The sequence below is a fragment of the Alexandromys fortis genome, unplaced genomic scaffold (genome assembly GCF_014885135.2).
Source record: "Alexandromys fortis isolate MF-2015 unplaced genomic scaffold, M_Fortis_MF-2015_v1.1 scaffold_200, whole genome shotgun sequence".
NCBI classification, from domain to species: Eukaryota; Metazoa; Chordata; class Mammalia; order Rodentia; family Cricetidae; genus Alexandromys; species Alexandromys fortis.
Window position 1 is genome coordinate 692,272 of NW_026068148.1, and position 13,101 is coordinate 705,372.

The 13,101-nt window shown below is 40.5% G+C and overlaps 1 protein-coding gene across 1 annotated transcript in view; it reads left to right on the forward strand.

The window, feature by feature from the left end:
- The first annotated feature begins 8,734 nt into the window (after positions 1 to 8,734).
- The window catches only part of Trpc5 (transient receptor potential cation channel subfamily C member 5), a 166,235-nt gene continuing 161,868 nt past the window's right edge, over positions 8,735 to 13,101 (forward strand). Inside the window, exon 1 of the mRNA XM_050127216.1 lies at positions 8,735 to 9,115. Within this exon, the coding sequence (XP_049983173.1) occupies positions 8,738 to 9,115 (378 nt within the window). The 5' untranslated portion in view covers positions 8,735 to 8,737. The remainder of the gene's footprint in view (positions 9,116 to 13,101) is intronic.

The window sequence follows — 13,101 nt, forward strand, 5'->3', positions numbered from 1 at the left end:
ATATACTGTGTATATAAATATGCTTTTTATTTCTGTCTAAATATTCATGATTATTTCATGTGCTTTCCAATATATTACTCAGAATTTAAAATTCTGAATACCAGTAGTTACAGTACCATCTCTATGTTGTTCTTAGATTTTAGTGGCTATGAGTTTACTATTTCATAAATTATTGGATTTTTATTAATTTGGAATAATAATAAATTTTGTAGAATTATTTTACTTTATAATTTTACTTAGATTTTCTTAAGTAATTGAGTGCTGAATGTTAATATTTAATTCAAAATTCTCGAAGGTTTTGTCATGATTAAAATTGGTATACAGTTTTGATTTAGGGCATTTTCATTAGGTTTGAACATTACGTTATTCTAGCTCCACAGAGTTAGTTTGAGATTGCTCATTCTTTTTGTGATCTGAAATATCCTTTTTTGAAATATTCTTAATATCAAGTAAATCAGGTGTCTTTTTAAAGTTCTATGCACAGATATAAAATCATCTGAACTGAGTGACTTTAAATAGGTAGATATTTCAGACTATTTTAATGTAACTATTGTTCACATTTTCTATCTCAGAGGTTTCATTTTGGTAATTTATATTTGAGAAAATGCTATTATGTGAGTGGTGTTTTTAGTTCTTTTAACAAAATTGGATAAAAGTAGATTATTAGCAAATGGGAGCTATCATCTTACACCTAGAAGTACAGAAGCTGAGCGAGATTCACAAGGATTAATTCAAAGACCCAATTTAGGGCATCATTACCGTGTATGCTACATGGCTTAATGTTTGGCTTTCTGCACATAATGGCTGGTGATGTCTTTGGTTTCACGTTCAAATGACATTGTGGGGGGGGGGGAATAATCTCTCAGAACGTCTCATTGGTCAGAATTATTTCAATTCCCCAACTCTAGCTTTCTGCCTCTCCAAAGAAACAAAATTACCAATATTGGGTTAGCTTTATAGTGATTAAGACTCTCCGTGTAGTGAGGGAGTGAAGGTGTAAGTCATAAACAATGCCATACCAATATGGAATTATGATTAATAGGGTGGTATTTATTTAAAGGGGAAAAAAACTTACAGATAACGGTCCCAGACAACAGCCCTCTGCGCAATCAGGAAAAAGTCTAGTAGCCGGAACCGGAGCAGGAAGCAAAGAGAGCGAGAAGGGAAGTAGCCGCTTTTTTAAAGGGAGAGAGACCACGCCCCAATGGGCTGGTATCTCAGCGGCTATTGGCTGGAGAGCAGAAGGACCTCCCACAACAAGGGAGTTGCTTCTTGCATAAGGGCATGACATTATGGTGGTGACATACATACAAACAAAAGCAGGGTCCTACCAACAGAGCATTTCCCTGTCTATCTCTACTACTCTGTTATGTGGTGTTTCCATGCATATTTATTGAGAACCTACCATGTATTGACTTCTGAGAACTGTCAAGCACACATGATGTATAACACTATTGTTCATATGGTATTTATATGAAAGAGCTAAGTGCTTAAATAATAAACAATATGTGGACAATTGAAGAAGCTTCTCCAATGAGGAGTCAGAGATGCCCTGATCTATTGGTATAGAAATATGTCATTGGGAGTCATTTATTGATATGTTCCTTTAGTAGAATAATAGCATTAGATTTTCCATTAGGACCCATGACCAAGCTAGCCACAGGTCCTTGTTCACTTAAGCAGTATCAGGTTTTGGTTCCATCTCATAGAGTGGGCCTTAATCCTAAACAGAAATGATTGGTTGCTATCATAACTTTATGAAACAGAATATCAATATCAGATAAGGAAATAATTGAAAAGAGAAAAGCATGATTACTAACATCAAGTATTTCCAGGCTATTAGTGGAGGAAAAAAAATGGGTTTTTGGACATTGCTGTAGAGGGAGCACGTGCCAGGAACTGAAAGTCGTAGGCATGTGATTTCAGAGAGAGATTAGTTTCCTATCAGCACAGGTGCTCCGTAACCACATGGTCATTATCAAGGACATTGTCACAGAAACCTTTCATCTGACTGGAACATATTATAGATGATCTGCAGAACATTCTGCAGGAGAGTAATCATATGAACTTGACAGAGGATGACTATTGTTTTACTACTTTCCTGTTTAGGAAGTTTGAACTGAGAGTGGTGACTCACATCTATAATTCGAGCATTCTAAAAGCTAAGGTAGAACAATGAGTTAAAGGCTAAGCTGAGCTGCATAGTGAGATCCTGCTTCAAAAGTCCAATAATAAATAAAATGAAATAAAAGTAGGAATTGAGCAAAATTGCAGTTGGAAAGAAGCCAAAGTGTTCTGACACTCTACACCCACAACCCTCCTCTGACTAATTCACAAAGGGACTTTGGTCTATGAAATACACACTATAGACATCACAGTGTTTGGCATACAGCAAGATTCATTGTCAGGTAGCCATACTTTAGGTGGCAAAAATGTACCATTAAATTTCTTTGCATCAGAATGTCAATGAAGGTGTGTTCTATTGGATACTTAACATGGATAATGATGAGAGGTCACAGAGTTCCCAATAGAAAAACCTCAATCCACCCGGCACACAATCTAACCAGTGTGTGTGTGTACCAGATACCTCTAACGAAGTTAACTTTTAATTAGGTGGAAAGCCAGACTGTATCCTTCACCAAAAAAAAAAAAAAAAAAAGACCTGTGCTGGGCGGTGATCTGGGCTGGGATTTGGCAAGTCAACTTTGTACTCTGGCCTTCTGCCCCATCCATCGATTTAGCTCCTTAAATCACATGATTTAATCCCACAAATGTCACAGATGCCATTAGACAAACTCCTCTGGTCAGCATCAAAGGAAAGAGAGTACATGATAAGCCCTCTAAGACAGCTTGTTAGAGAATTCTTAATCTTTCATGCTTAGGGAACTCTACGGGCAATGGGCTTTACTGGCAGAATGCCATGAAATACAGGCTGGTTTTGTTTCCTTTATTTAAGAACGGACCTCAAACACTTGCCTTAAGCTAGTGAGGGGCAATCAGGCAAGTCTAAAGGTAAAGAGCAACAGGAAGGAATCTTCCAGCTAACAGTTCAAGAGACCCCAGACACTCTCATCATCAGCTCCTTAATTCTTTAATAATGGTGAAGAGAAACTAGTAGTAAGCATATGGAGAGGAGATCAGTGTCCATCTGAAGTGAGGAAAAAGTTATGAGGGCCGGGTGGCTCCAATGGTGGGATCTAGAAGAGTTCAAAGGGTGTAGCAAGTCAATAAGCATCTGCATGGGCCCGTATATCAACAGGTAACACAGGAAAGTGGCTTTTGTTTCCTTTTCAGCACATAGTGTAGAGCTAAGTGTGGCTCCTTAGAAGAGGTTCCCAAGAATAGAGGGAGAGACCCTAAGATTTTGACTGGCTCTTGGGAGCCTATTCCTCATACTGAATTACCTTGCCCAAGCGGGGGGGGGGGGGGCAGTGCAGTCTTACCATGACTTGATATGCCATGCTTTCTTAATACCCATGGGAAGCCTGGCCCTTTCTGAACAGAAATGGAAAAGGGGTGGATTGAGGGGAGCAGAGAAGGGAGTCTCGGGAATGGGAGGAGAGGATGAAGGGGAAACTTCAGTCAGGTTAAAAATACAATTAATTAAATTTAAAAATGATATGCTCATAAAGATGTGCCCAAGGTCAGACACAAGGCCTCTCCCTTTTCCCTTTGTCACATCTTTCCTGTCCTTCTAGTCAGATAAACTTTTATTTACAAGATAATAACATTTCTAATGATGGGATGCATGTAAAGCTATTATGAGATTTTAGCCATGTGATTCTTTATTGCTTCCAGTGGCTGTTTTGGAGATTTAGTGACTTAATACAAAAGAAACACTCTGTGATATCATAATCTCAAACTAAACTCTGGAGGTGAGCTTTTCAACTTAAGGATTCTATGAGGACTCTCCTACCACAGCTTACTGCAAACAAAACACAGCAGATTAGTTCAAATGTAAGAGACAACGTGAAAAGCTAGACTATGGTTTGACTATATATCGTCCAATTATGCTTGCTTCCAGCCTCAAATTATCGTGAGTTTAGTGTCATCTTCCTTTATGATTTTAATCCACGTACCTGGCATCTGGCACATAGTAAGAATGTAATGAATGGCACGGCTTGCTGTGTTCATTACTATTAGAAGCGGTTGTAGTGATGGTGCAGACCCAGCACCTGGCACAGTGCCCAGGAAACATTAACTATTCAAAACTATAATAATTATTTTTATATCTTTATTGCCCAAACTTCCGACATAATGCCTGGCACATAATAGAGAACAGAATGTTTTTTTTTTCCCCATTCAATTTCATTTTTGCCTGGGATCCACGTATCTTCTGTTTCCTCCAGAGTGGTACCTTGGTAAGATGGTCATAAAGCTCTCTGAAATGCTCATCCAATCTTTTTGTCTATTGTGGTTTCTTAAAAGTCGAAAATCTTTAAGGTCACTACTCAACTGAGAAAACTGAGGTTATGAATTACACTTCTAATACTTATATTTTGCTGTAGCTTGAAAAATAGCCTTCCCTGCTTTCCCCAACAGTCTCTCAGCCAAGCCATGATCAATCTCATCACTTATAGTCTTCCCTCTCTGGAGCAGAATGGCTCTCACATTTGTATATTTAATTTATCCTCCCCAAAATTAGCACAAGATTTGCTCCATGAACCCTTTTCCAAGGCCTCCAGTCCGTGCTGAGATCACAAGCATCAAATTAGTGCCACCTACTTAGTACTTAAGTCTGCTAACTTCCAATTGGTTTTGTTCCTTAAATGCCTATTTAAACTACTACCTGCCGTGTTCTAAACCCATGCGGGTGCTGGGAATACAGAGATCTAAGTCCTGTTACCCTAGTCATAGGAAGACAAATGTGTAGTTGGCATCACTGAAAAAATGTGATTAACCTAGCAGTAGAGAATGGGAAGACTGGCTGAATTCCTGCAAGCACTGGGTAAACTTTTGCAGAGAACAGAATTATGATTGAGGAGGTATTGAAATATGAGAAGTTAGCTAAGTGGAGAGAATAAGGTGATGTCCAGATGCGAAGAACTTGTCGAAAAAAACAAGTTCAGAACACGGTTCAATGTGGCTAGAACTCGAGAAGGGATGAAAAGAGATAATGAAATAGTATGTAAGGTTGGCTTATTTACTCATCTAGCATCAATCTAGTATCCAGGTTGTGCCCGTCACTGAATAGGGAGTGGGCACCAGAAAACCAGGACCTTGAGCTTGAGCTTTAAGGTTATTTAGAAAGAACAATGAACTGATAAGACAAATAAGTAGAAATTTTGGTAAGCATTAAAGAGGGAGAAAACAGTGCCATAGAGAGAAGGATAGGTAGGGACTAATTTGGAGAGCAGTGAGAGGGCAGCTCCAGGGGTGATATATTTGTAAGAACTAAAAGATGAAAGGACATGGAAAAAAATGATTTAATTTGGAATTAAAGGTCTCTGAGTTGGAAAAATCTTGGCATCACAGAAGAATCAAAAGAGTCATCATAGGTTAAACATTTGTGGCTAGGATGAGTAGTTTAAGAAGAGGTCAGAAAAGTAAACAAGAGCCAAGCCTCTGCAGGCCTTATAAAAGGTGGTAACTGCATTAGAAGACTAGCTGGAGGGGCTGAGACGCTCACTAAGTAAAGTGCTTGCCATCCAATCATGGGAACCTGATTTTACATCTCCAGGTACCCACATTAAAAAAAAAAAACTGAGCATGAGTATACACATGTATAATCCCAGCACTTGGGAGGCAAAGAAAAGAGTACCTCTAGAATTTGCTGATGGGAAAGTCTAATCAAATTCATGAGTTCAAGGTTCAGTGAGATACCCTGTCTCAAAAGTTAAGGTGGATGGTCACAAAGTGAGACACCTGATATTAATCTTGGTCCTCCATATGCACACGTGTTCACACACACACACACACACACACACACACACACACATACAGAGAGAGAGAGAGAGAGAGAGAGAGAGAGAGAGAGAATCAAGAAATGATGAAAGATTAGCAAAACGAAATCAGATTTGTGCTTCATAGAATAAATTACACTGGAAGTGCTTGGATCAGTAAGTTATTGTGACAGAAGCCTGAGAGCTCCTGAGTCTGTCTTCGGGGGCTCACCCTCTTCTCCCCTCCCAGTTTCTGATGCTGACACAGATGCAGAGAGGCAGGCTAAAGTTAGTGTTATCAAAGTCATATGCTGTTCAGTGGCAAGTGCTTTCTCCGAGTGCCAATTTCCTTTAGACTCTGCTAAGTTCTTTGAAAGTAGCTGTTCTGGTTTTCTTTCTGCTGCTGTGAAAAACACCATGACGAAAAAGAACTTGGAAGAGAAAAGATGTACTTGTCTTACACTTGCTGATCCCTGCCCATCAGTCAGGGCAGGAACTCAAGCAGGTACAGAAGGCAGAACCATAGAAGCAGCTGATTACTGACTTGCTCTGCACAGCTTCCTCAGCTACCTTTCTTTTTCTTCCTTCCTTCCTTCCTTCCTTCCTTCCTTCCTTCCTTCCTTCCTTTCTTCCTTCCTTCCTTCTTTCTTTCCTTTCCTCCTTCCTTCCATTCTTTATTTTTTTCTTTCTGTTTTCTAGACAGTATTTCTTTATATAGCCCTGGCTGTCTTGGAATTCACTCTATAGACCAGACTGGCCTGGAATTCACAAAGATCTGTCTGTCTCTGCCTCCTGAGGACTGTGACTAAAGGTGTATGCCACCACCACCCAGCTTCAGCTACTTTTCTTGTTTCCTGGGCCCAACTCCCTAGAGATGTCATCACCCATGGTGAACCAAGCCTTCTGATATTAATTTGCAATCAAGCTAATGTGATGGAGGTCAGTCCTCGGTTAAGATGGAGACCAGTCCTCGTTTGAGGGTCCCTCCCTCTCCAGGTGACTGGAGTCTGTGTCAAGTTGACAAAACCTAACCAGCACCCTAATGAAAGACATAGCAGAGTCTCTCTAGAGAGCCAAACAGCACCTGCTCTTCTGAGATCTGGACAAAGAAAGAATTTGTCATTTGGGCCTGTTCATGGCCAAAGGCAGCCAGCAGTCATCTTCAAATGCTAACTTCCCAGAAGATCACAAGGATATGAATTGCAAATGCTACTTGATCTAATATATGCTTCTCACTCTGCCAAAGCAGGGCTGTAATTAACTGAAAGAGTGAGGTAAATGTTTGTGAAAGTTCCTCGCTTTCCCTTACAGCCAGGAGATGAGACAAGGGGCTCTTTATCACATTTCCATCTCCTTCCACTACTGAAATGGTTCCTTAATGAAAAGTACTAAAATAAGGCCATCTTAACTCCAGAGGGGCTTGGAGACCGTGGAGACAGAACAGCCAATCAGCTAATAGATCTAATCTCATTTTCTGCCCCTGAAGAGTACCATCATTCCCACCTCACAGGGCCAGTGCAAGCAGTCAATGAGGAATGGGAGTGAATTTGATCTGTAAATTGCAAAGCAAGAGCTCTACCCTGTGATTCATTCCATATGATTGCAGGCACAGGTGCTTTTCTTTTCTTGGTCTCTCAGAGAAAATTTAACCACATTGACGGAGCTCAGTACAAGCCTATTTAGTTTTCACCTCAGCATCAGTTCTATTAAGTGCAATCTGACCTTAGATCTGGCACAGACAAAACAGACCATTCATTTCTCAGAATTAAGTCAAATTGATTCTCCAGTCTGTTAGCTTCCGAGTTTGGCGTGGTGGCAGGAAGAAATAAGGGGTGGCTTTGGGGAGCTAGTTCAGGCTTATCTTTTGCAGATGGCTTTGTCCTGTGGAAGTCAATACTTCTCCAGTGACCATCATCGAGGAGCAGGGCTTCACTTAACACTAAACCATATATGTGTGTGTCTTATATATTTATATATGGTGTGTATATATATATATATATATATATATATATATATATATGACATGGTCTCATGTATCCTAGGCCAGCCTTGAGCCCACTGTGAAGTCAAGGATGACCCTGAACTTCTGATTCTCTTTTCACCACCCTCTGAGTGTTGGGATTGCAGTTATGCACCCATCCAGCTCATGTGGAGTGAGCAATCGAACATAGGGTTCTGTGGATGTTAGCCAAGCATTCTACCAACTGAACTGTACTCCCAGCTCCTACAACAGCATGTCAGTCTGAAATGTGCCTCCAGAACAGTGGCAAGTGTAATCTTGGAAATTAGATTGCAAAAAGATCCACAGACCCGGGAGAGCAAAAGTAACTGGCCCTACGCGAGCAGCAACTTAGCACCACTGATCACAATTATTAAGTATTCCTGGAGATATTTTCGACAGTAAAAAGGAAGGAAAGGACGGTGGACTTTGTGCTATATTTTAGGGGGGTTGGTAATCCATAACTCCTTAAACTATCAGAGTAGCTTTTCAGGGTAGCGGCTGTTCTCTAGCATGAGACTTGGTAAGCACTAGATGATAACTGATAACTGCTAATAACATTAGTATGGATAATATTGGGAACAAATGCAGTAGAGGGTTTGAGTAACTTATCCAAGATCGCGGAGCTGGTGAGTGTTAAATAACTGTTCGAGCTCAAGTCTTTCTGACCAAAGCCTGGGTTTCTACTACTCTGCTCCTCAGCAACAGTGAAACATTGATGTCATTGAAACGCTTCGAAATTTTGAAATCCCGTTAGAAAGGGATTGATGAGTGGCAATTTGAAACCTTCAGGTAACTAAAACTATCTTTCATCTCTCTCTCTCGCCACACTTAGCTTTCTAAGTTGGTGTGAGCCATGGCCCAGCTGTACTACAAGAAGGTCAATTACTCACCTTACAGAGACCGCATTCCCCTGCAAATCGTGAGGGCTGAGACGGAGCTCTCTGCTGAGGAGAAGGCCTTCCTTAGTGCTGTGGAGAAGGGGGACTATGGCACCGTGAAGCAGGCGCTGCAGGAGGCTGAGATCTACTACAATGTCAACATCAACTGCGTGGATCCTTTGGGCAGGAACGCCCTGCTCATTGCCATCGAGAACGAGAACTTGGAGATCATGGAGCTACTGCTGAACCATAGCGTGTATGTGGGCGATGCATTACTCTATGCCATCCGCAAGGAAGTGGTGGGCGCTGTGGAGCTTCTGCTTAGCTACAGGAAGCCCGGTAGAGAGAAGCAGGTAAGAGAATTCACACTAGGTTGGCACCAGTCAGAATATTAGGGCATCAGAGTCCAAAGGAAAGGTTTGGCAGTCTGGAATTGAGAGGGCTTGTCTTAGAAACTGTTATCAGTTGTCTCGGGAGCTTCCCTGGGCTGTCCCAGCTGTTTACTCCTTTGCTGTGTCTCTTGGTCTTAGTTACTTATACATATTGAACACTTGACAGTGCGAAGGCATGCTCTTCATGTCTAGAATATGTAAACTCTTTCCACTTTCTTTACCACCTCCCATTATATCTTCATTTCCTTCCCGTACTCAAAAGTCACATTCTAGAAAAGAGAGCAAATCCAGACCTGCGCTTTCTCCTTGAAAGGCTGTTCTTCAGAAAAAGGCAAGAAGACTTTAGCCTTGAGTGCCGTAGTGCAAAGACGAAGAGAAGCCTCACTTGTTTTCCTAGTACACGCTATGTAACTGAATTCTACTCATAGGCATTTGCAAGTTTGCTTCCATGAATCTCATAATCTCTAAGTCACCAAAAGTTGGTATCTTTGTACAGTTATCTTTGATTTCTCAGTCAAATCTTGCCCCCATATTCAATCCACAAGCTTCATGGTTTCTCCCTCCATCTTTCTTTCCTCTCTAAGCCAGTCCCCACTAGTATTGTCTGCTCTGTCATCACTCTACTAGATGAGAGAGTCTCCTATTGCAGCCCCTAGACTGGCAGCAGCAGCATTTCCTGAGAACTGAGGAAAACTGCAAAGCCTTAGAGCCCCACTAAAAGGGTACTAAATCATAAGCTCTGGGATGTTGCTCAATAAGCTGTGCCTTAACAGGCCCTCAGAGGGGATTCTGATGGATGCTCAGGTTTGAGAATCACTGTCCTACCCTAACATGAAAATTTTTCTCATTAGTTTTACTGCATCAATTCTTTTTGCAGATCTGAAGGCATCCTGAAGAGTCTGATTTATCCTTTCTGAATTAGGAAAATGATCCTACTATTCTTGTCTGTCTCTTTAATACTACAATGTCTTCTATTAGTTTGTCCTCCATTGTTAGGAGGAAATGCTCGAGGTGATGTACTTTATGAAACAGAGGTCTGTTTTACTAACCATTTTTGAAGGCTGGATGTCCAAGATAAGGTGGCTTAGCTGCCAAACCTCTGACCTTGCTTGCATTATAGGCATGATAAAGAAAATGGAAAGGGAACTGGGCAAATATAGAAAGAGACAAACCGGCACCTTGATGAACATGGACAATGAAAATCTGTCATCTTCAAGCATTAGGAAATATGACCAAAGCTGGGCTTGAAGAAAATCCATAGCTTTTAATACAGATGCATTTAGGAAGAGAACAATGAAAATAAACTAAGTGACAACTCTCAAAGCACTGGGATTTTCAGAGTAGAAAATGGAGGGAAAATCTGGAACGGACAGATTAACAGTTCCTTGACTGAAATGCCTACATCCCCTTCTCCATCAGCATTTATAATACCCCCAATGAAAAGAAGGATTTCATCTTTCTTGTTCCTTGTTATATCACACTACCAGAGAAAAATGCCTGATAAATGTTTATTTAATGAATGAGTAATATGTAACCAGCACTGAGCTTAGCATCTTAACATGACTTATTCATTTAATCCTCTAGGGAACTCTATAAACTGAATATTATTATTTGTTACTATTATTATTATCATCATCATCATTCCTGTTTGCCAGTGAGAAACAAGACTGTTAAGTCAATTGTTTATGATCCCACTAACTATTGGAGTTAATAGTTTCTAAACCTTTTTATTTGCTAGGCTCTGATCACTCAACTAAATCAGGCTGTTGCTAAAAGTTTGGCAACAAAGGCTGGCGAGATGGCTCTTTAAGAACATGCATTGCATGCCTTTAATCCCAGCATTTGGGAGGCAGAGGCAGGTGGATCTCTCTGAGTTTAAGGTCAGTCTGGTCTACAGAAGGAGTCCCAGTACAGGCTCCAAGGCTACAGAGAGACCCTATCTCAAAAAATCCAAAAGAAAAGAAAAGAAAAGAAAAGAAAGAAAAGGAAAGAACATGTATTGCTCTAGCAGAGGACCTGAGTTCAGTTCCCAGCACCTAAATGGAATGCCTTGTGAGCACTTGTAACTCAATTCCAGGATATTATTCTATGCCCCTTATTTTGGTCTCCACAGGCACCTGCACTCATGTGCACAGCCATATAGACACACGAGCACACATAATTTAAAATGATAACCTAAGTCTTTTAAAAATTGGCAGCATCACAAGGCGTCTGAATGCACAACAGTAAAAACTGACTCAGACTCAGCACATTCAGTGAATGTCAGGGGTTTTTGGAAATGCTCATTCATGGTGTATCTATCACACAACCACATTGCAGCCTTTGTTCTGAACATACAATATGCACCCTCTACATTGCACACGATAACACTATATACAGTGACACTTCTCAGCCCAGATGGGGGACTATTGACTGATGTGAACTGCAGTGTTTTATTTTACATACCAAAGGGTTATAGTATTATGGGAGCATAATGGTATAATTATGGAAAACAAGGACTCAGTAATATTTTTCTTCTAATCCCTCAGCATGTTAAGCATTAAATTAGTATATCTTGGGATTAGATTGTTAAAATGTTTGATTTTAAGAGCTGTTCACTGAGCTATTTCATTTAAAAAATCTTTTAGTGGATTTTAGCTTGGGATCAGCACAGAACATCCAAGTTTCTTAAATAGTCCTAAACATAATTCTGCCATTGCATACTATATAGTTATAGATAGCAGCATTCTCAGCACTGGTGGTTATAAAATTAAAATATTGTTCAACTCTCAAAATCACCAAAAATGATCTATATTCTGCAGCATCAAACATTCAGTAAAGATTTAATTCTTTATATAAATATAAACAAGGACATTCATCTTATTAGTATGCAAATTAGGTCTCATCTTTAATAAAGTAGATCTTTTTAGAATAAATTTATTCATTAGTATCAGAAAATACTTAATATATGTATACCTATATTATATACCTGTACACCTGGGTTGGAAAAAAATTCATGGGTGAAAGAGAGTTTTAAAAGCCCTATACTTGGCCTCATTGCTTCTCTGGAACTCTTAGGATCCTAGCACAGAGAATATGAGATGGGTCCAAGAATAGAAGACAGATGAACTCCCTAGTAACAACAGGCCTAAGAAATTTAGAAAAGAAGTTCAGTTTGTTTCCTACTCAGTCCATCTTACCAAGGTCATCAAAACTGATTTGTTTTGTATCCCCTTCTCCTAGCTCAGCACCTGGGAGGCTTCTGAAGGCCTTCTCAACTACAAACCTCTAAGTTCCTGTACCACACTGGCTGTTTCCTTTATTTGAAAACAATCTCATGCCACCTAGTACTAGTGGGTGCCCTTATTCCTAGGAACATCTAGTCCTCTTACTGTGCACTATCAGTCTAATGCCCACATCTTTCCATGCTCTCTTAGTTAGGGCTTCTATTGCTGTGAAGAGACACCATGATTGCAAATCTTATAAAGGAAAACATTTAATTGGGGTGGCATACAGTTCCAGAGGCTTAGTCCATTATCATCATCATGGTGGCATGCAGGCAGACATGAAGCTGGAGAAGGAGCTAAGAGTTCTGCATCTTGACCTGCAGGCAACAGGAAGTGAACTGAGTCAGTGGATGTAGCTTGAACAAAGGAGACCTCAAAGCCCACCCCCACAATGACACACTTCTTTGAACAAAGCCACACCTCCTAATAGTGCCACTCCCTTTGGGGGTCATTTTCTTTCAAGCAACCACACATGCTTATGTTGAAATAGGAGCGGCAGGGCTGCGTCCCCGGCACCCGGCCGCCCGCATGGCTAGTTTATACCCAGAAATAATTACACGGAAACTGTATTCTTTCAAACACTGCCTGGCCCGGCTAGGTCCAGTTTCTTATTGGCTAGCTCTTACATATTGTTCTAACCCATTTCTAATATTCTGTGTAGCCCATGAGCTGGCTTACCAG